At 37.1% G+C, this 24221-nt stretch overlaps 1 protein-coding gene and 1 long non-coding RNA gene across 4 annotated transcripts; both read left to right on the forward strand.

The window, feature by feature from the left end:
- Positions 1-246: 246 nt before the first annotated feature.
- Positions 247-12829, forward strand: LOC113038431 (arachidonate 15-lipoxygenase B-like). 3 transcript variants are annotated; one of them, XM_026195830.1, is made up of 16 exons: positions 247-317; positions 1174-1349; positions 2143-2356; positions 2466-2547; positions 6932-7021; positions 7128-7243; positions 7355-7527; positions 7622-7765; positions 7905-8108; positions 8737-8823; positions 8942-9111; positions 9189-9310; positions 9733-9833; positions 11899-12069; positions 12175-12354; positions 12639-12829. In XM_026195830.1, exons 2-15 carry the CDS (start codon positions 1212-1214, stop codon positions 12352-12354), a joined length of 1992 nt encoding a protein of 663 aa, XP_026051615.1. In that variant the 5' UTR covers positions 247-317; positions 1174-1211; the 3' UTR covers positions 12639-12829. The 3 variants fall into 3 exon arrangements, with proteins under 3 accessions (XP_026051615.1, XP_026051613.1, XP_026051614.1); XM_026195828.1 differs by having other exon boundaries at positions 12175-12711; XM_026195829.1 differs by lacking the exon at positions 247-317 and adding an exon at positions 357-474 and having other exon boundaries at positions 12175-12711.
- A 760-nt stretch (positions 12830-13589) lies between these two features.
- Positions 13590-18785, forward strand: LOC113039178 (uncharacterized). The gene is made up of 6 exons (XR_003274893.1): positions 13590-13911; positions 14011-14139; positions 14447-14571; positions 14817-15437; positions 15570-15800; positions 17733-18785. It is a non-coding gene; the product is annotated as an uncharacterized LOC113039178 (long non-coding RNA).
- The last annotated feature ends 5436 nt before the right edge of the window (positions 18786-24221 follow it).

Below are 24221 nucleotides of genomic sequence, written 5' to 3' on the forward strand. Positions count from 1 at the left end.
GATTTCTGTAAAAAAAAAAAAAAAAAACCTTTAACATTTAACATTTGTCAAAAATATTTGGTACATAATTATTTGGTGATCCACTGTACACTTTAAAGTGTATTTAAATGAAAAGCCAGAATAAGTACAGCACATAGGCTACGCACGCCACTTCAGAAAAGACATACACCAAAAATACCAATAACCATAAGCACCAAATATATGCGGAAGACAGCGCGACTAGCCCACTCACACACGCGATTGGCTGAAGTGAGATAAAGTGATAAACCGCGTGCCATAAGTACGCTAGACTCAAGTCTTCAGTGGAAACTGGGAAGGTAAGTATGCACTTGTACTTCAACTTTAATTGTCTTTTGCGTTGTTGTTTTTACCGAACGTATCATTTAACCGCTTCCAGATATATTTTCAAAAATAATGCACTGGTTAGAAGAAAAAGTACTAACATTTGTAATAATCCAATGAGATCTTGTTTTGGTGAGTAACTTACGCGTAGCTATTAAGTGCATTTCAAATAAGTTTAAACATTTAAACAAAGAAAATGTGTGAATTATTTTGTTGTAATGTTCCTTTAGTTTTTTGATGTAAAGTAGTTGTGTATTTTGGCAAATGATAGGCTATAGCATTTACAATTCAAATATGGAATGTCGTTTTTGTCACTTCAATATGCAAACATTTGCAAATTACGACATAAGAGTGTTAACATTTTATAAAGAACACAATTAGGAATTAAAAGGAAAGGAGAACATTCCAAAAAAAAATATAGCATTTAGAGAAACGAGAAAATGTAATGCATTAATTTAATGTAGCATATACACAAATAAATAGTAAATATGCTACACTCTGGGTTTTTGATTCATGCACTTGCATGAACAGCAATGGAGCAAATTTGAACCGGTTGTTTACATGCTATCAGTTGATAACATTTGAATATTCCTAGTACCTCCACAAAATTATAATTTTTCTGTTGTTTTATATTCACGCCTCTGCCTTTGCTTTCTATTTATTTAGGTTTTTTTTTGTTTGTGTGTTCATTTGCTAATTGTTTTCCATGTCACTTTCCTGTTTTTAGCTGAACTGGCCTGCCATGCCATGTATTCTTTTCAGCAGTTTTGTGAGTGTGTATATCGTAAAGGTCTGGCTGTTTCCAGTTCACAATACAATTTTCATTTATAGGTCACCTCTTTTAATGCTTGGGAACTCTGGCTTGAGAAATGGATGGCTTTCATGTGACCATTCGAACCTCTGCATCTCCGCTGTCAGGAACGTATAGCAGGGTTTGGATCTCTTTGATTGGTACTCTGTGTGAAAGTCCTCCGGTCAGAGTGGAGCACGTTCTCTTGCCAGACTCAGTAAGACAATCGCCTATTTTGAGAAGACATCACATGATGAAATTAGTTTCAATAAATGTTTTAAAGTTTCCAAATAAAATGCAACTGTAAGAACAGAAGCCCATACTGTTTTAAAAAATAACTTTTTATTAAGGCACGATATTTGCCTTTAAATTTATAAAGGTAAATTTTTTAACCACATAAAAAAAGTATATATATATAATCTTTAATTATCATTAATAGTCAAAACAGTTGTGCTGCTTAATATTTTTGTGCTAATCATGATACATTCATTTTTTTCTAATTGTTTTGGTGAAAAGAAAGTTCAATAGAACAGCATTTAATAATTTTTTGTTACATTATAAATGTCACCATCACTTTTGACCAATTTAACGAGTCTTTAAAAAAGTGTTTTAACATATTTACGAAAACAGTAGTGTACTTTACAAAGACAATGTGTGACAATGTTCAGCAAGCACTTAACAACATCACACCCTCCAACCAATGCACTTATACACACACACACACAGAGAGAGACAAAGAGATGAGAAAACAACTTAATTGTATTCACTGCATTTCACTTCCTGTCTACTTTGCTTTTTATAATCAGAACAGCAAATAGCATACTCTAACAGCTACAGTACACTAGAGTGTCTGCTGAGGCACTTTAACCCATTCTAAACCTGCCTAGGATATAACATAGCAAATAACTGTTAGATAAGAGAAAAAACTGAGTCATTCACCATGGCAGCATTGACAATGACACCATCTCACAGATACACATGCAAACGTGGTGTTTTTCTTTTTGGGACAGGCCTACACAGTTGTCATCAATCCTAAAGAGGAAATTGGCATAGTGGTTCTGTTAAGACTCCGTCTTGAGCCTCAGCCTGGCTTTCCGGACCTGGATTGGCACTGTCATGATGTGCAGGTGAGACGGAGTCCTGAGGAACCCGAGGTGGAGGTTTTCCCTTGTTATAAATGGATCCGGACAGCAGATGGTTACATCGAGCTTCGGAACGAGAAAGGTGAGCTGTTTCTGTTTTCACCATTCTTTCACACTTGTTAATTAGGTAATAATATCCTTTTAATTTCCTTGACTTAATATCTAAATTTAGTGATGTTTCCCTTCTCTAGCATGTCTGAAAAAGAAGGAAACATTAGATATCCTTATCAATCACAGGGAGAAGGATCTCCAACAAAAACAACAGTTTCTGAGGTAAAACCTGACTTTTTACTTATTAAAAATAATTATTTACTCATTTTTACTCCTATCGAATCCCTTAGTTCTTCTTTTTCTTTTACTCTGGAAGTCTATGGCAGCCCATAGAACCGTGTGAGGGAAAGTTATGAAATTTGGCTCACAGAAAGAGGACTGTCTCAATATTAACCATAGCAAATTTGGAGTCTCTTATTTAAACTGCACATGGGTCAAGAGGTTTCTCGATATTAAATTATGCAAAAAATATTTTTTTTTCGAAATCGTCATATACAGTTTGTCTGATTTACATCAAAACATACTGCCCACAAGAGTATCAGTGTCGACGGCACATGAGTAGTTTTGGCAAACTGCCATCTACTGTTCAAAAGATATAAATAATTGACATTTTTGTTTATAATTTTTTAACAGTTTGACCAAAAATCATGAGATTTATCTTGTTAGATTTGGAGCGGCTTGCCGAATTTCTCATGTCAGCCATTTTGAGCGTGGATCATTTAGAAATTTGTAGTAACATATTTTTTGCAATTTCGCGTTTTCCCAAAAAAATCTACTTATTCGAACTTGTCCTAGACAGTTTGTCCAGTTTTCACTAAAATTGGGTAGGATCATCTAAAGTGCATTTGGGCAAAAAAGTAATGAAAGGCTTTTTGATATGTCAGTTTGTTTTCGTAAAGCATGTTAACAAGTTTAAAGTGAGTGCACAAATTGAATATGAGGCTGTATCTCTGCAAAGACTAAGTGGATTCTGACCAAACTTGCTATATGTTGTAACAAGCATGACCTGAGGACACATGAGTAGTTTCGGCACAGCGCCACCTTCTAGTCAAAGGATATTTAAAAACTGACATTTCTGTTTAAAACCTCGGGCTGGTTGCATGAACTGTTTAGACAAGTTTAGGCTAAATTTAGTTTCCTTATTTTGTTTTTCTTCAAGACTGGTCATAACTTTAATTCAGTTATGAAAAGGTAGATTGTTCTTATTTTTATTGAAAAGTAGGACTGATTACCCCTTGGCAACTGCTGGTTTGTCAAACTAGTTCTTAAGATACAGTCTTAACATGCTGGCTAAGTTCACACTGATCACCATTGTTTTCACATGGCACGACTATCTGGGGTAGCATTCGGTTACTGCTGTGTTCACATTGCATGATGAATCAGTGACAGGAGGTTTCACACAGCAAGAATTTACAATAAGAAGAATTGGTGACGACTCTGGCTGGACCACAGACTTTGTTTCACAACTAACCAAGAAGTGACCAGGAAATAATGCAAGATAAGACTTATATGTGATCTATAATGTCTTCCCCGAACACACAATAACATAGGTGACCTCCTTGTTAGCAACATGCTTCTCCTGGGAAAGATTTATATACACAAATCTTAGTACTTGAAAGTGAATTCTATATAAATTTATTATCAAAAAAATTTAATTATAAATACATGTGCATCTCAATAAATTAGAATATCATGGAAAAGTTAATTTATTTCAGTAATTCAACTCAAATTGTGAAACTTGTCAAGTCAAGTCTGCTTTATTGTCAATTCTTCCACATGTACAGCACATACATACAGACAATCGAAATTTCCCCAACAGGGAAAACCACCAACAATACAGAATCTCACACACACACACACAAACACTATAATTTGCTGTTATACTCCATATAACTCCATATACAAGCCAGAAACTAAGCCTTTTTTTCGCACAGGCCTATCTAAAGGGTTAATGGTCCCACCTAGTGATCAACTGTAAAAAATAACAAATGTTACCTGTTCCCAAAAGGGACAACCACAAACAATCAAGAATACTTGATTATATGGTGTCATGGCTTTGCAATCAAAAAATGTTGTTATAATGGAAGTCAATGGGGCAAAAACAGCCACCAACGACAAATTAGGGAGAAAATATTAAAATGTAATGCTGCACAACAACTAACAATGCATTAAAGTCAATCTTGTTACTAATCTTTGACATGCCCAAGACTGTAATAAAAGGTAAAAAAGTATCCAGTCCACAATCACTTTTTAAATTGAAAATATGTAATTTTGTGTGTTTTTTTTTTTACCCTAATAAGTGACATCATTTATGAACTTGGTAATTAAAGAGTTAAAATCTTGGATTAAAAAAAAACAATATTTGGTAGTTGTGATCAGGGGCCTGTTCTTCGTATGTCGCTAACTCAGTTAGCTGGATTTGAATGTTGTCGATTTGGCGTGATCTTGGATCGTTTGGTTCTTCGAAGCTCATCCCTGAGCTGCTGTCATAGCAACAGGTCCGTTAGCTTAAACCAGAGCCATACAGAGTGAGAGTTGCGACAATATATGGCTCTGGCTTAAACCTGCTCGGGAGCAGGCTTATTTCATGTAAACAGGATTAGATCGCTTCTTTTCAACCAGAACTGATACTCAAAATATGCCTGCTACCACCGCTACTTTATTACAAGAGTATCATACTTTAATTTTAAACGGACAATAATTTAAAATAATAATCATTAAAAAAATTAATTAAGTATAATATAAAAATGCTGTGTAGTAGATAACAGCCTACTATAGACACAGCTAGTTTTACTCACTGAAATATTTATGTCATAAAATTATTACTTCATAATTGTATTAGAGTCGTACACACATGCTATACAGATAATAGAGTCGTGCATTATTTTGAGTGATGACTGCTATTATAAGAGTAGCTTGATGGAGCGCAGGAGATGCAGATAACATGATACTGAGAAACTTTCATTAATGCTGTCACGTTACAAATCTGTCCAAATATAAAATGAAATGAATAGATAATTTCTACACTGAAATAAAAATGTAAAGACTGCACAACTATTATAAATTGCGAATCTAAATAATTGGAATCATGAAAAAAATTCTAATAAAATAAAAACATGTATCTGTTATCTGTTTCATGTATCTATTCTAACATTTATGTAGTTTTGTTTGCTTGGCTGTTTCCTTAAAAGACCAGAAATTTGTCAAGATTTTCGTCAGGTGTCGTTTTAAATTATATGACGTCATTACATTGCCGTCTTGCCACATGCCAATCGCTGCACTGCAAATCATAGTTTCGAGTAACGATACATATCCCCTTTTATTCATGTGTTGTCTACATGAACGCGCAATTATCTCAGATAACTCAATCCAGCGATACTAATCATACACAACAGGTGTGTTCGAAGAACCCAATTAGCCGGATCATGATTAGCACGATGACATCTTGGATGTGTCATTTGATCTTGGATGTAATAAGCGACGTACGAAGAACAGGCCCCAGGACTGAGGTTGATTAATAAATCTATGCAAAAAAAAATGTTCAAAAAATATTTATCTGATACATTTTTACAGCAGTTTAATTTAGTGGATGTTTTCATCCACGAACATAACGAAAGGGTAGTGAATTTGCCCAGAGTGTACCATTAAGTTTTTGAAAAATTTCAAAGCATTGTCCCAAAATATGGTTCAACATAAGATTGGTCACCAAAAATCATTCCAATAGCTCAAACACAGAGAAAGTTGGGGCCAAAATAAGACTCAACTTTACCCCCTAGTGGATGAAAACGTCCCCAACAACGCATAAGGGTTAATGAAGAGGTTGGAGTTGTGTGATGGTGTGCAGTCATGGGTCAGCAGAGTGAAGAGGAGGGGGTTCAGCACACTGGGGGGCCCAGTGTTCAGTGTGATGTGTTGCTGCCGACCCGTACTACCTGAGGTCTTCCAGTCAGAAAGTCCAATAGCCAGTTGCACAGTGAAGTGTTGAGCCCCAGCTGGACCAGTTTGTAAATGAGCTGTTTAGGGATGATTGTGTTGAATGCTGAACTGAAGTCTATGAACAGCATTCTGATTTATAAGTCCTTTTGGCTGTTCTCAGGCCCACCTCATCTCCAGCTCTGAAGGCAGCATTCCATGTCTTCAGGAGTCTGTAGAGCTCCCCTGTCATCCAATCATCATTTGATGATTTTAGCTCACATTTAACAAAACCCCAACAATTCTCTATCTTGTTAATTGATATCTGTGGCATTGTGCTGTGGGATAAAACTGCACATTTTAGAGAGGCCTTTTATTGTGGCCAGCCTAAGACACACCTGTGCAATAATCATGCTGTCTAATCCGCATCTTGATACGCCACACTTGTGAGGTGGATGGATTATCTCGGCATAGGAGAAGTGCTTACTAACACAGATTTAGACAGATTTGTAAACAATATTTGAGAGAAATTGGCCTTTTATGTACATAGAATAAGTCTTAGATCTTAGTTCAGCTCATGAAAAATTGGGTCAAAAACAAGTGTTGCGTTTATAATTTTGTTCAATGTAGTTTATTGTTTTTGTCCTCCCATCTTTTTTTCACAGTTAACAAAGATGTAATTTTTTTTCTGTAGGTGGGGCACATTTGTTGAAGGTGGTCCTCACTGTGTAGATATGACCAGTGTTACAGCTCTAGGACCAAACTTGAGTTACGTCCGTCAACGGTAGGGCTTTAGCTCTCATTACAAGCTAGACTGATATTCATTTATTATCTTATGTCATATGAACTTAATTTGACAATGAAATGTTGACACCCTGCTTGTCTTTTAGCCCAGTTTACAATGTGCACTACATAAAGAGTTTAACTGAAAGAAGAACATCTTGGAGAAGCCTACAGGAACTTGAGACATTCTTCCTTTTCAATGGAAGGGAGAACAAAATTGCCAGTATGCTAAACAAATAGAATTTATTTTACAATGAATTAGTAGTAGTAGTAGTAGTAGGAATATTTGATTATTATTTGTTATATTTTAATTTAATTATTTTTTCTTTCATAGAATATGTTCAGGCTCATTGGAAAGACGATGCATTCTTCGGATATCAGTGCCTCAATGGTTGCAATCCTCTGTTGATCAGACAGATCCATAACCTGCCACCTAACCTGTCTGTTACTTCAGAGATGGTCAGGCCTTTTTTACCAGAGGACTCATCACTGGGACAGGAGATGGAGGTGTGAACAAGAGTCCAAGTGTAAGATTACAGAGCATTTTGACATTTTTAACAGAACATTATAGTTATGTAACTACATGATGCATTTTGCACAGAGAGGACATGTGTTTCTTTTGGATTATGAAGTACTGGATCAGCTGCCTGCTAATATTATCAATGACAAACAGACCTACTTGGCTGCTCCTTTATGTCTGCTGTATTACACCCGACAAGGAGAACTAAAGCCCATTGCCATACAAGTAAAAATTTTAACCACTTTGTTATTATAATTGTCACCAATCTCCGAGTAGTTATGTGATGTCTTCTCAAAATAGATTTTGTCTGAATTTTATTGACCAACTGAATGCTGAATTCAAGACCCTGATCTCCATATTTTAGCTTCAACAGGCTCCTGGTCCACAGAATCCTGTTTTCTTGCCCTCTGATTCTGCACCGGATTGGTTGTTAGCGAAGATGTGGGTTCGTAATTCAGATTTCCAGGTCCATCAGCTACTTACCCATTTCTTGCGCACTCATCTTTTTGGTGAGGTGTGCTGTACTGCAACGTTCAGACAGCTTCCCGAGATTCATCCTCTTCACCAGGTACAAAGCAGCTCAGAGACAGAACCACGCAGCCATGACTTTGACCATTAGGGGACACCATTTACTTGTTGTTGGTTTTCCTGTGCAAACGGTCCTGAAGGACAAGGGTGATTTCTTAATTATTTGAGAATTAAAATATGGAAGCCCCCCCAAAAAATAGCTATTTACTTGCTTTGGTAAATAGTAATTATGGTCACACTTTATTTTAAGATCTGACTCTCACCATTAACAAACTATCAACTATGAATTTTGCTTCAATAACTCCTAATTTGCTCTGGATTAATAATAGTAAGGTAGTTGTTAAGTATTGGGTAGGATTAGAGGTGTAGAATATGGTCGCTTAGAATATGTGCTTTATAAGTAATAATAAACAGCGTATAACTTAATAATGTTAATAAAACAAATTTTTTTTTTGTCATTATAGACATGCAATATAAAATATTAGAAAGGTACTACAGTTAAAAAAAGAAATATTTTTTTTTACACTCATTCTTATTTAGTTTGCTTTAAGGGCTTCCATGGTTCATTGATTTTGATCATTTTGATACTTTTAAGGAGTTGAGTCTCATTTAGTAGATGGTTAAATGCTTTAGCTGCTAAACTTATGAATTGTGCTTCTGTTTTTCAGCTCCTGATGCCTCATTTACGGAGCACTCTTCAGATTAACATTCAGGCTAGATTCACTCTTCTGACCACTAAAGGGGTTTTTGACAAGGTTGGTTTGTTTATTTTTGTCTGTATACTCTGTAAAGGAAGTGAAAGACAGAATCTATTTTATTTTTCAGTACGAACTAACCTATTTTTTCATGTTTTTTTGTTTCTTTTCTCTATAGTCAATTGCCTGTGGTCTGGAGGCAATACCAATGCTGATGGCACGAGCAACTCAACGTCTCCGCTACAGCTCAATGTGTGTGCCAGAAGACATAAGAGCACGAGGACTGGATGCACTACCTATCTGCTACTATGCACAAGATGCACTCAGGGTCTGGGAAGCTCTACATAGGTATGTACTTCTGCATTATCTGAATCAGAGTCCTCTTAAGGTTTGAAGTAAGCACATGATTTGCATTTTCCATGCAGGTTTGTTGCAGGTTGGATTCGTTTGTATTACTGCAATGATGAGGACATCCAGAATGACTGTGAACTACAGAACTGGATTTGGGAGATTTTCACAGAGGGATTCCTCGGCCTCAGTCACATAGGTTCAAGAAGAGAACTGTTACGAATTTTGTTCTCATGCATAAGGGTCAACCACATGTACACATTTTTGTCATGTCTTTTAATTTATTCAAAAATACACCTGTTTAAAAATTTCTGAATTCAAAATAATTGTGAATTTTTTTTTTTTTATGACAAGGAAAGGTTAGTTCAGGTTATAAATGTCATGTGGTGAATAAACATTATGAATCAATAACATAAGATATATATATATATATATATATATATATATATATATATATATATATATATATATATATATATATATATATATATATATATATATATATATAAAATGGTTTTATAGTTTTTTGAGACAATTTCTGTCTCATCTACTTACTTTCTTCTTCATAGAGAAACAAAAATGCTTAAATTGATTTTTGTTTTCCCTTCACATGTTCTCCAGGAGCTCCACAGTCATTTCAGACCGCGGCTGAGATGTGCAAGTTTGTTACCATGGTGATCTTTTCCTGCTCAGCACTTCATGCAGCTGTGAACTTCTCTCAGGTTTGTTCAGTTATTAATAATCTGAACAAGATTATCTAAACAGCTTATTGCGTCTGCTTAGCAGGCACGTGCACACATAGACATCAAAGGGGGCTTGAGCACCTGCCCTTTTTATTCCTGGAGAGAAAGTGCCCTTTTTTCTGGGGTGCTTTTTTTTTTTTTTTTATGAAAAAATAATATATATTCCTGTTTGCGCACAGCTTCCCTGTCAAACAAATATATTTATTGAAGAATAGTATATCTAAATATCAGGTCAGGAGTTCTGAAGCGCTCATTGACACCCCCCCCCCTTCCCCCCTTGCACGCAGCGGCGCACATCGACGCACATCGACGCACATCGACACACATCGACGCACATCGACACACATCCGATACACAGACACACTCCAAACAGTGTTTTTCTAGGTTTGTGCTGAGGTGAGTGGAGCTGGTGATGAACAAAAGATTAAAATACCAGTGCCTCGAATAATGCTCGAATTTACTGCTGATTAGGCAAAGGCAAATATAACTTAGTTAACTTGTGTTTTGCTAGCATGCATGCCTCATGAGCTACTAGCCTAGAGCTGTGTAATATGGAGCCAAAAGAGTATCAATAAAGATAAATGCACACACTACATTCACATATGCACACACAGGATTCATACATGCACACACATGATTCTTAAATGCACACACAGGATACACAAATGTGCACAAAATTTACAAATGCACACAAAATTCAGAAATACACACACAATTCAGAAATGCAAACAACATTTACAAATGCACTCAAGATTCACAAATGCACAGGACAAGATTCAGAAATGTATTTCTGATGCACACACAAATATATCTTGATTTACAAACGGCTTGCGGTCTGTGAACTTCACTGCATTTGTGTGTGAATTTTGAGACTGCATCTGTACATTAATAAATAAAACTGAGTAGAAATAAGTTAACATTAAACATTAAAAATAACAATATTTATAAATTAACTTTTTATTTATGAAATTTCTTTTATTTCCTCTAAACCTTTATAAAATAGTATCCCATACAAACACAAATACATACATGACATTGGCTTTTATTGAATTTTTACTCAATTATTTTGGAAAGCTTAATTCAAACAATCAAGTAAGATTTTTAGAGATTTTATTAAGTTAATTAAGTTAAATATTTACTAAGCCACAGATATTTTTTGAGTGTAGTAGGTTTAAAACAAACTCCATCTAAATGTGGATTTTGAAGGTTTTATTTGATGATGGTGATGATACAGTCCTCCCTCAAATGTGAAACTAAGTCCTTGTCAGTCACCATCAGTTATTGTGTATGTGTACATGCATAGCAATAATAATATTAATGTATTTGATTAAAACATTAAGGCAATTCAGTATTCTGATGCTTAGTTGTGTGAAGCTAAAAAGTTATTTTGCTTGTGAAACAAAAAGTATTTAAACAATTAACTTTAATCATGCTTGCAGTTAAGGGCCAGGCAGGCAGCAAAATGCAAAGTTAACAAAATAGCAGCAACAACCTTCTTCAGTTTAGAGTGAATATTTGTGTTGATTTAAAAGTGTTATGTGTTCTGATAACACCAAAATAATTAAAATGATGTAGTGCCTTGTGCAAAAAAATAAACAAATTATTAGTAAAACACACCCCTCTGCTTGATGCAGTTATTTTGGTTATTCTAAATATATACTTGAAACTAGTAGCTTAGAAAATGTTTTCAAAACATGCACATTGTGGGATGGTTTCCTTTGCTGCTCTATGAACCTAGTCAATACTAAGGAGACAGGGTTTCTGTGTGAACTGATTATTTTGTAGACATCTTTTGAAAATTAGAGTTTGAGGAAGATAAAATTAATTAACTTTATTATTTTATTATTTTTTTTTAAAAGGAAGTCAGTGTTGTGTTAATATATATACTTTTTTGTTTTAAAAAAAAGTAAAAAAAAAAACGTAATTATGAGAAGTGCCCTTTATTTCACTTGAGCCCCTGCCCCTCAAAATGTCTGTGCACGTCCCTGCTGCTTAGCTCATTCAAATTCACTAAACTCATCTCAACCCTCATCTCCACATTTAGCTGGATTATAACATCTGGATACCAAACAGTCCATCGGCCATGTCACGTCCACCTTCTCAGACCAAAGGCTCAGTGTCTGAGGAGGATATTTTGTCCTTCCTGCCTGAAGTGAACTCCTCTTGCAATGTCCTTAGTATCCTGTCTCTACTTTCACAACCTGCCATTGACTTTGTAAGTGATAACACAATCTCCAGAGTAACGCTGCATGGAATTTACACTGAATATTTACTATAGGATGCAGGCATGATGTTCATCAAGCCATTCATTTCTCTTTAGGTGCCCTTGTGCCATTATAATGAGTGGTACTTCAGCAGTGGTGCAATTGCCAAGCTTGTGGAGGAGGTCCAGAGAGAGCTGAAAATGATTGCAAAAGACATCGCAGACAGGAACAGCCAGCTGGAGTTGCCCTATCCTTACCTGTCTCCAGACCGTATTGAGAACAGTGTGACTATTTGAGTTCAGTATCGAATTAAGTCATTTATTGTATCTGTAAAGTCACTTTTTTGCAGAACTACAACTTGGTGTTAATTTGCTTTTATTTTGTATACTCAATAACTTGTATTACACTTGAGTCTGCATTTTATATGCATGCATCTTAAGTCAGTTCTTTTGTCTCAGTTTAAACTATAAATACATTTACATCTTTAAGCATTTCAAGTTTGATATTCATTGCTTGGTTTTACAGCAGGCTATACTGTTGATTAAGAATCAACTTGTCTTTTTTCTTTCTTTTTTTACAGGTTCATATAATGAATAACTGCATCACTCAGTTTAACTCAAAATGATAATGGCAAAAGAAGGTTTTAACCTGTTTATCATCCTGATAGCACATATACATCAACTGTTTTTTTTTTTTTTTTTGCATGATTTGACAAAATTTACCACATGTTTTTGGAAATGAGGCACAATAAAAATGATTCTGTTCACAAGAGAGATTTGATTTTTCTTTGTTTTCATCACATGTCATCTCAAGCCAGTTCGTTGTCGAAACCATAGGTCGAAACCATGAAACTAGGGAATGGGACAAGTGTGTGTGTGGTTATTTTTATAACTAAATAAATAATTAATGAAGTTATGTTCAAATCGTTTTATAAGACCCTCAAAAAAAATTAAGAATTTTAAATATTTAGTCAGTTTTAAGAAGCCAGCTTGGGGGCATCTCAGTTTATCCTGGAAATAATCACTGGGAGGAATGATGAGGTGAGATTTGTAGTCAAATAATTAAAACTCAGATATCACACACCAATATCTGAGTTTGAATTATTCTGAAATATTGATTATTACCTCGTTTGTTATGTGTGGACTATATTCCATAGGGTTGCACAAATGCCTCTGCTTAGACAGTGACATCACTATTTTGGATTTACCTTTAGTACAAAGTGTGTGTGTAAAGCTACGTTGACTTATGTTATTCATACAATACCTACTCACAAATAAACATTAAAAACAAGCCGGCTGCAATGAATTTCTGTGCAAAACAGCTTTTACTACAAACACTTCCACACAAGAACATTGTTATCACACAAGAACATTTTGATAGAAAACATATAATATTTAAAGTAGATAAAATTAGAATAAATAAAATGTAAATGTCTACATACTATTACTACTGTCAACTTTGCAAATAGGACATCAGCCCCTTCAAGTCAATGAACAATAACAAAGTGGGCTGCAATGAATGTCTGTGCAAAACTGATATGCGTGCACAACTAATAACTAATATCACACGCTGGGTGCGCACCTGCCCCTATAACTGTTCTGTCTCGCGGAGGAGCTCATTTGTGTGCATCTGTGTGTGAAACACGTATAGGAAAAAAGAACGACAGAAAGAACGGCTCCCATCGTTGATGTTTATGAGCCGTTCAAAAGAATCGGCTCGTTCGCGAACGTCACAACCGTGAAGAAGATGAGCAAGTGGTCAAAACGCAAGCAGTGTTCTGCAATAAATTGCAAAAATTACCAGTCCACCAGAAGCGATTTGGCATTTCATCGATTTCCAAAGGATGCACAAAGGTATAACTCATTTAAGTGGAAATATTTGAATGATGTCGTGATTTAACTTGAATGTTGAACGTGAATGAATTCATCACGTTTCATATATATACATTGCAGGTGTGCCAGGTGGGTCCAAAATCTAAGGAATGCATCCCTTCATGTCATACCTTTGGATCAGCTGCATCGGACCTACAGGGTGTGCAGTGCCCATTTCCACAGCAGCCAGTTCAAAAGACCATCTGATGTGTATGTGTAATATAAAACTGTAATTTTTTTTGAAAATATGTTTAAATATGTAGCTCTTCTATCTATAATGTCTCGCTCATCTTAAAGTACCTTCTAACATCTCATCTCATTCTAAACTGCAGTTTACTTTACTTCCTTTTCTCCTTTTTCTAAACTCCTACTCCCATCTACTACACTTGACATACCTGTACAGCATTTGGGAGTACATTATTCAAAATGACTGGACCCTCATCCTCTGACAGTGTCCTGATGTAGTTAAAAATAGTTTACTAGGTTGAGGATTACAAATCATGTCATTGTCTTACAGCCATGGTGGGCTGAAATGGGATGCTGTGCCCACAAAAATAGAGGCCCCTAACCTACCTCCCCCACTAGATGTCGAGAGGAAGCGTAAACCTCTGAAGACACGCCAGGAGTTGCCACGTAAAAAACGTAAGATGCTCATTTATTTCTGTTTCATATATATATATATATATATATATATATATATATATATATATATTATATATATATATATATATATATATATATAGTCAGGTAGACTGATTCTATTTCTAAAAGATGGAAGTTCAGACTTCTCTTATGTTTTACAGCAATAATATCAGAAATTTTATTAATGTTGTTCTGCAGTGAAATTATATTTAATTAGTTTGTGTGTGTGTGCGTGTGTGTGTCAGGCAAGCAGAGTCATGTTCCTCCTCCCTCCAAAGACCAGCACACGGGGGAAGCTGTAGCGGGGCCTTCATCATGGGCGCAGTGCACTGAGGAAGCTGTAGCGGGGCCTTCAACAATGGAAGAGGGAGACATCAGGATAAAGCTTTCTTCCTGTCCCTGTGTGTTTTCTATGCCCTCTGTCTGCACTTTGCAAAAAACCATCCAGGCTGTTGACTTCAAAACTGGTTTCAATAACACTGTTTTAGCCACCATGAAGTAGGCCATGGAGACCACCAAGCCCATCGAGAAGCTGTGTGCCATCATCACAGACGAGATGTCATTAAAAGAAGCATTGCACTATGACAAAGCTGCTGACAGGGTTGAGGGCTTTGAGGACTTCGGGCAGAGGTCAGCCCACCCCTTATGTGGCCAACTACGGGAACCGTGCCATGCTTAATCGCCTTGGAGTGACCAAGGAACAGCCATTCTTCAGTGTTGATGGCATCAGAGTGTTTTGCCTTTGGGATCCACCTCACCTCATAAAAAACATCCGGAACAATTGGCGTGACGTCATCCAGTGTCCTTCCTCTTAACAAATCGTCTTAATCAAGACTGCCTGGAAAAGGCCTACTCAAGTATCAGAGGTATGTTAAATACACTTTATATTCATAATACATACATGTGATTTATTCAATGTTATCCATATATAGTAATTGCCAAGTCTGGCTCAAGTCTAATTTCCTTACTTTGAAAACCGATGTTGGTGTGTGTTTCAGCCCGTGCGGGCAATCGTGACAACCCAGACTGCGTTCAGTTTGAATGTGAATACCGAGCTGTGGCCACAGGACTGATGTTCAGCAACTCCGAAAAGACCAGTTGTGAACAAGATCTTGACATGTTTCTGTTGCAGCTCAGTGCATATGCCTCTCAAGAGAGTCCCCTGGTCAATGTTGACCCTGAGAGCATTATGGAAGAACATGGCTACTGTAGAGTGGCCACTGATTGTGGTGAGTAATTATTAATTATGTTGAATATGTTTTACTTTCCAATAGGGCTGGGCGATATGGGCAAAAAAAATTATCACAATAAATTTTTTTATATTAGTCAATATCGATAATTATCGTGATGAATGTCAAATCTTTATTTCTTTCAAGTTTAAAGGCAGATTTTTGCTCCTAAGTGAAAGTTGTAGAAAGCAGAGCATTAATTGTGGTTTTAAACTACTCTTTATTGTCAGAACATATCATGATAAAGGTGAACATTTCGAGTCGTTCCGCTTTTGGCACATAAACATCGAACATTTATTGAACTCTTGATATCGTTTTATCGAGAAAAATTATATCGCGATAATTATCGTTAATGCTTTATTGCACTCCCTTCTTTCCAATTACATTTGAACTAATAACGCTTAATTATCTTCTATCTTTCATTAAAGGGGGGGTGAAATGCTCGCTTTCACTCAATATCCTGTTAATCTTGAGTACCTATAGAGTAGTACTGCATCCTTCATAACTCCAAAAAGTCTTTAGTTTTATTATATTCATAAGAGAAAGATAGTCTGTACCGATTTTTCCCGGAAAAACACGACCGGCTGGAGGCGTGACGTGTGGGCGGAGCTAAAGAATCACGAGCGCGAGTAGGGTTTGCATTGAGAGCGCTTGGAAGCTGTGACTTTACCGTGGGGAAAAACAAACCATGGCTAACAGTCAGATTCAGCGTATATTTATGATCCAGAATCAGATCCAGAGACTGAAATTTAACAAGAGCAGCATCAGCAACAACGTCTCTATGTGGTATGTACTGAAACTGTATATATTTGCTTAGCGGTTTTGGAAAATGACTAAGTTCCACTTTGTCATCTCTTTTTTTTTTTTTTTTTTTTTTTTTAAGTTGTACATGTGGAAAGTGCAGTTTGATGAGAACATCGCATGTTGTTTACTTGATGTGCTTACGCACCGATAGCTCAGTTAACAACACAGAGATATTTGAAGCAGTTTTACTCACCGCCTGCGGTTCCAACACACGATCGTGACGCTTTTTCGTTGGGACTGCATTATCCTTAAGAAATAAACGATGTGCAAATCCAGCGTCAAACTGGGTCTTGTTTGTAAAACAAGCTTCTTCGAAATGCAGGGAACAAACAAAAACACTTGCACAACTCCGTTGATGCTCTGTAAAAATAAACTCCATCCACTGGTCCCTTAATGCTGTTTTTTTTTTTTTGGTAATCTGTGCAGGGTCTTCTTGCCCTGGCAACCAAAAACACACTTCCTTTTGTGACTTTTCGCGACGCTCTCGCTCTGATCAGTGAATGTCTGTGCTCTCATTGCTCTGCTATACGGGAGCGAGCACTCTTCCGGCAGAAGTGCCCTTAGGACACATATAAGGAAATTCCACTCCATCTAACGTCACACAGAGCCATACTCGAAAAAAACTTTCCGAAACTTGTGACAAACCGGAAGGAGTATTTTTGGAACAGAAATACTCCTTCAAACGTACAACTTAATTTTTGAAACTTTGTCCATGTTTACCATGGGAATCCAACTCTTTAACAGTGTAAAAAACTCAGTATGCATGAAATAGCATTTCACCCCACCTTTAAGAAGTTTCAATGGACTGCACTGAGGTCAGGGAGAGAGAGAATCTCTTGTGTGAGTCAGAGAAGTCAGGGAGAGGAGTCAGCAGGGACCAGCTGTCTACTGCTGGAAACTCTGAGGGAGAGTGCTCAGCCAGTACCAACTCTCTCCAAGAACATCAGGTCTAGACCAAAAGACAGAACTGAGGATTTTCAATCTAGCACACAACATAATTATTGACAGTATTGTCTTTGAACGATTTTGTGACCGTAATAATGACCTAATCATAACTTGTATTTTTGACCGTTTTTTTTTTTTGTCAGTGCATTTGTCATTGTTATATTTTGTTGTTTTCATTTCTAGAGCAGTGATGCTGTCCTGAGGTCTGACATCGGCCCACCTGAAGTTGTCCTGGATCTACTGACTAAGCCTTCAGCACGATCATCTCCAGTCTTTGACCATGATGAATATGTGTTGGTCTACATCGCTGGATACATCGCTGACAAGGTTCTGGGAAAATTTACTGATCCTGAAGGTCCCTGTAAGGAGTGCACAATTCTTAGCACACGTGTTCCTACTGATAGTAGATATACTTTCCTTAAAGACAAACAGTACACTGACCTCGTCTTAGGAGAGAAGGGTCTGAAAGTGCCCAGCACTGCCCTGGTGGACTTATTCACAGCCCTGGAGTCTATCTTCCAGAAATACATCAGCAGTGTTATTCACAGTGTTGGCCTGGGAGAGAAATTATTTACTAGCAGCATGGAGGCTGTCAGTGAGTGCCGGGAAGTAGTGCGTAGCAGGGAAGAGTGCAAGAAATCACTTGTGTACATGGTGAAATTATTTAACAGGATAAGAATTCATCATGTATTGCGCACCCAAAATCGGTGCATCTCTCAGCCTAATCAGAAACGCGACAGAAAATTCTTAAAGTTAACTCATCAGTAAATTATTGGCTCCTCACAGACTCTTTAATGTCAAAATCATCCTTTTCCACATCTACTCCTTTCGTGTTACATTAACACTTCCATTCTATGTCAATGCCTCTTCTCTCACAAAAAGAAAAAAAAAATGCAAACAAACTTCTCATACTCAAATGCACACACAAAAGATGGTGGTGTCTGATTAATTACTGAGATGTTATGGCACCACTTCCATTTTAGTACTGTTTATAGTTCATGTGTGCACTTGCTAGATTGCACATCTTTTTTTTTTTTTTTTTTTTACCTTTCCATCTGTAATAGGACATTGTTTTTGTTCTTGCCATTGAAACGTTCACTGTGTGCACTTTCACTAAGATGTTGAAAAACAAGTTGTTAATAATTTTGTGAAATTCTAGGTAAAAGATGAACTGTCTTTAGAAATGCTCATTTATAATTTTATTTATTTATTTTTCCAAATCATATATATGGTGATGTTCACTAATGTCGAAATCAACATTTGAATAAATCTTATTACTGTGTGTCTGCCTATATATATTATTTAATGAATTATGTTATTCATATAACAAGGAAAATGCATCATAGAACATAAATATTGATGGATTAAAGGTTTGCAGTAATTTAATAATTGTATCTTTGCAAACCGTAAGTTGTAGGCTAATGAAGCCGATTCGGTGGTGGACATGACGACAAAGTACTATAGGAATCTTATAGTATTTTGGGACAAAATATTATAGTAATCTTATAGGAATACTAGGCCTATAGTAATTTGGAACATACTACAGAAGTACGATAAGACTACTATAGAAATACTATAGCAGCTTAAAAATATTATAGAGGTATTACAGAACATCACAGAAGTATGTTATGTTCTGTAATACCTCTATAATATCCTAGAGCTGCTATAGTATTTCTATAGTAGTCTTATAGTACTTTTATAGTAATATTTTGTCCCAAAATACTATTTTCCTAAGGGTAATTAGGCCATGCATAACCGACACATAGACGTATATTTCTGTCATTTATAAAGAGCACCCATCATGGAATTTTGAAATTTACCTTTCATGTAGTGTGTAACAATGACCCAAGTGAACAAAAACATCCTGCAAAGTTTGAAATATGACGGTCCACCGTATATAAAGTTATTGTCTTTCAAAAGTAAGAGTCGACTCAGTCATTTTTATGAGTCGTCAGAAGACCGAACACTGATCTTTATTATAGATCAGTGAGACCGAAGCTTTTTCTCTGACTAGATGACGTCAACTTGTCAAGTTATTTGAATATGATACGCCCACTTATTGCGCTCCAAGACGCCAGTGAAAACTAGAAAACATCATGGCAACGAGACGCTGTGTTCTGAAGTGCGACTCAAAAGCAAACTTTTTTCATCTGCCCAAGGATGAGCATTTGCATCGAGTTAACGAAAACAAAGACTGATTGTGCTTTTACAATATGAACTATACTCGCTAACGTCACGTAAAGGCGGGGTTTTGAAAAGTGAATCACTAAACGAATCATTTGAGAATCGCTGTCAAAGCAGGTAAAAAATAAATGCATATTATAAGAAAACTAAAGTCTTCTTTGTCATTACATGCATGCAGAACTGTTGTTGGGGACTTCTAAAACAATATTTGGAACATTTTAAATGCCATAATAGGGCTTGGGCGCCAAGTTGCATTCTGGGACGTGGCGGCCATGTTGCCAGCTTCGCGAATGTAAACATACAGCCAGTTGAACGAGAACAGCAGAGTTGGTAGAAAGAAAAAAAGATGTCAAAACCGCGAAAAGGTTGTGGGATTTATTGGGATACGCTAAATGGGGGTGCCAGGGACCGGTATGTGGACAAAATCGGCTCTATTAACGGTTTGGATCCATATGAAATTCCCAACAAATAGTGGAGTACCGACGCATTACAGATATCTTCGGCTAACTTACCTTGTTTGTTTTGTGAGCGCCTACACTTCAAAATAGTTCCAAAGCTACAAGTCAAGTCTCATGTACAGTTCACAAATGGATGGGTTCAGGAGCTGCAAATCATAGAAACGGAACAGCGGCAAAACAGTATACGGTAATCCGGTAAGCTGCGCTCTAACGTTACCTAGCTGCTAGTTTAGTAACCCTTAGTGCTAACAACCATTCACACATGGACTTTTAACAATGTGTTTCAAAAGTGTAGTTAGTAGCTGTCCGCCCTCCCGTCTTTCCGGGGTTCTCAAGTATTTGAGCTGTTTTCCCGCTGTCTTCCGGTTTTAGTATTTTCCTGTAAAATATCCCGTTAGCCCCTCCATCAGACCTGTCAAGTCTCTATGTTGTTGTCCTGTTGCTACTCCTTGTCCTTCCAGCGAAACAGATGTTTTCAAAGCATCGTTTTGATTACTTGAAAGCAACCTAAGCGTGATGTTGGGCTTTTTAAGATAGCGTGGTTGTTGTGAGAGCACGATTTCAAGCCAATCTGTAACTAAAGTAATGTTAGACCTAGCTTCACAAATCGCTTAACTTTAGTTAATGCAGCAGTTTTATAGTACGAATTTTTGCTGTCAGCAGAGGGATAACAACAAAAAGATGAATGTTGTAATTTCCCGTATTTTGGATGAGTAACTCGAGAAATTTCCCTTATTTTCAATGTTGACTTAAGCTATATAAATTAATATTCAGATGTTATGGTCTCCGTAGTCGCGCCTCCAAGCAGGAAAGCGGTGTAAAGTTAATCAATTCTCATTTTATTTTCCCCATGGCTATTATGTGTTCCGCTATTACACCCCACAATACAGCAACGGTTGAAACTGGTTAAAATAGATTTTTAATTCATCAAATTAAGACACACGGATGAGAGGGAGTATGTCTAAACACTGCGCAGTAGTCAAGGGGCAAGGAACTCGGCCGGACGTTGAAGTCGGGTGGGGGCTGCCATCTTTTAGCAGAACTTCACTTGCGTTAGCATTCCCATTGACTCCCATTCATTTTGGCGTCACTTTGACAGCGAATAACTTTACATCTGAGGCGTTTAAAGACTCTGTTTGTCCATTATTTATTTCTAAAGATACACGACAATGTATAAAGGGCTCCATTACCTTCTATGTTACATTATGGCCCCGTATAAACAGTTTTTGTAAAAAATAGGCTAACGATTGCGTCATAACCACTCGGCTCTCTGTCGCATTACCGTACAGACAGGTGGAGAAGCTCGCAGGAAATTAACTTAATATGGCGTACTGGCGTTACATTTTAAAATATTATACAAAACAATTAATCAGAATACTTACTCCTGCTCACTCACAACAAAAAACTCCCCGCTCAAGCTCGCCGTCTCTGCAAGATTAACGATGGCAGTTTGCACGCACAGCCACTTAGAAGATTTACATCTGTCAGACAGGTTGCTGACGTCGTCAAGCTTCGTTTGAGTCTGCGCATTAGAAACGGAAGTGCTAAAAAACGCTAAAACTGGGCTTCATTTGTCTCAATTGAGTTCCAATGGGGTCGCTGTGTCCATTTCTTTTACTGTCTATGGCAGTAGTCCGAGTGGCAGTAAAGGAAGCATTCAACGTGGCGGCCACGCCAAGTAATGACGTCACGACGCCCAAGCCCTATTGGTGCTCTTTAAACACAGCTGGATTTGATTGTTGACGATTTGGCGTGATCTTGGATCGTTTGGTTCTTCGAAGCTCATCCCTGAGCTGCTGTCATAGCAACATGTCCATTAGCTTAAACCTGCTCAGGAGCAGGCTTATTTCATGTAAACAGGATTAGATCACTTCGTTTCAACCAGAACTGATACTCAAAATATGTCTGCTACCACCGCTTCTTTATTACAAGAGTATCGTACTGATCCAGGGACAATAATTTAAAATAATAATCATTAAAAAAATATATTTAAAATTAATATAAAAATGCTGTGTATTCCATAACAGCCTACTAGACAGCCAGTTTTACTCATTGAAATATTTATTTGTCATAAAATTATTACTTCATAATTGTATTAGAGTCTTACACACATGCTATACAGATAAGTTAATAGAGTCGTGCATTATTTTGAGTGATGATGATATTATGGGCGGGGCTTGATGGAGCGCAGGAGATGCAGATAACATGATATTGACCCTTAAGAAACTTTCATTAATGTAAATTCATGTAACAAATCTGTCCCAATATAAAATGAAATGAATAGATAATTTCTACATTGAAATAAAAATGTAAAGACTGCACAACTATTATAAATTGTGAATCTAATTAATTGGGAATCATGAAAAAAATTCTAATAAAATGTGTCATTTGATCTCGGATGTAATAAGCGACGTACGAAGAACGGGCCCCTGCACACTAGAGGTGTTTCTCAATGTCAAGGAAGGATCCTCGGAAGCCAGTATTTCGAGGATGCTACGTCATCGACATCCGTCAAAGGACTGTTCCAATGTCGAGGATCCTCGGAATTTCAACCAAGGACTGAGTCCTTCGTTCGAAGAATATCCCATACACAGGAAAGGATGCATATGTGTATCCTTCGCGCTTTCAAATCACCCACAATCCTATGCGCGCAGCTTTGCTATCTAACGTTAGTTCAAAAATTCAAAAATGTCGAACGTTAACGGTTTTTATTTACTTTACCAAACATTTGTTATAATTGAAGTAAATATAAGTAAAGTTTGACGTTTAAATGCCAGTACAAATAACTACTTTGTTCATATTGTAAATTATACAAATACAAATGGTTAACTGAACCGGACCTGTCATTTAAAGGGGGGGTGAAATGCTATTTCATGCATACTGAGTTTTTTACACTGTTAAAGATTTGGATTCCCATGCTAAACATGGACAAAGTTTCAAAAATTAAGTTGTACGTTTGAAGGAGTATTTCTGTTCCAAAAATACTCCTTCCGGTTTGTCACAAGTTTCGGAAAGTTTTTTTCGAGTATGGCTCTGTGTGACGTTAGATGGAGCGGAATTTCCTTATATGGGTCTTAAGGGCACTTCTCCCTGAAGAGTGCGCGCTCCCGTATAGTAGAGCACTTAGAGCACAACAGACTTCACTGATCAGAGCGAGAGCATCGCGAAATGTCACAAAAGGAGTGTGTTTTTGGTTGCCAGGGCAAGACAACCCTGCACAGATTACCAAAGAAAAAAGAGCATTAAGGGACCAGTGGATGGAGTTTATTTTTACAGAGCATCAACGGAGTTGCGAAAGTGTTTGTTCCCTGCATTTCGAAAATGCTTGTTTTACAAACAAGGCCCAATTTGACGACGGATTTGCGTATTGTTTATTTCTTAAGGATGATGCAATCCCAACGAAAAAGGGTCACGATCGTGTGTTGGAACCGCAGGCGGTGAGTAAAACTGCTTAAAATATCTCTGCCTCCTTGTTAGTGCGTCCGCCTCCCATTCCGGAGACCCGGGTTCGAGCCCCGCTCGGAGCGAGTCGTTGCTGCTGCTGCTCTCGTTCAGTTTCAGCCTCGGGATCTGATTCTGGATCATAAATAAACGGCTGAATCTGTCTGTTAACCATGGTTTGTTTTGGATGATGGTTTTTTCCTCAAGGTAATGTCACAGCTTCCAAACGCTCTCAATGCAAAAGCCTACTGGCGCTCGTGATTCTTTAGCTCCGCCCACACGTCACGCCTCTAGGCGCTCGTGTTTTTCCGGGAAAAATCGGTACAGACTATTTTTCTCTTATGAATATAATAAAACTAAAGACTTTTTGGAGTTATGAAGGATGCAATAATACTCTATAGGTACTCAAGATTAACAGGATATTGAGTGAAAACGAGCATTTCACCCCCCCTTTAACAATTGGTTGCATCAACGGCATTTCTTTTAGAAATAACTAGTTAAGTTGTCCAAAGTAATTTAATGATACCATTCACAGCTTTATTTAAACGGACCTTTTCACTGACGTAATGACGCAATTACGTGCACTTGC

Source organism: Carassius auratus, chromosome 21, assembly GCF_003368295.1.
Source record: "Carassius auratus strain Wakin chromosome 21, ASM336829v1, whole genome shotgun sequence".
Taxonomy (NCBI): domain Eukaryota; kingdom Metazoa; phylum Chordata; class Actinopteri; order Cypriniformes; family Cyprinidae; genus Carassius; species Carassius auratus.

Excerpts from the sequence above, each read along its gene's own strand:
- LOC113038431 (XM_026195830.1), top strand. The coding sequence starts at position 1,212 with ATGGATGGCTTTCATGTGACCATTCGAACCTCTGCATCTCCGCTGTCA. Across the intron at positions 7,244-7,354 it reads AAGGGAGAACAAAATTGCCA|AATATGTTCAGGCTCATTGG; the intron begins GTATGCTAAACA and ends TTTCTTTCATAG. Across the intron at positions 9,834-11,898 it reads CAGCTGTGAACTTCTCTCAG|CTGGATTATAACATCTGGAT; the intron begins GTTTGTTCAGTT and ends CTCCACATTTAG.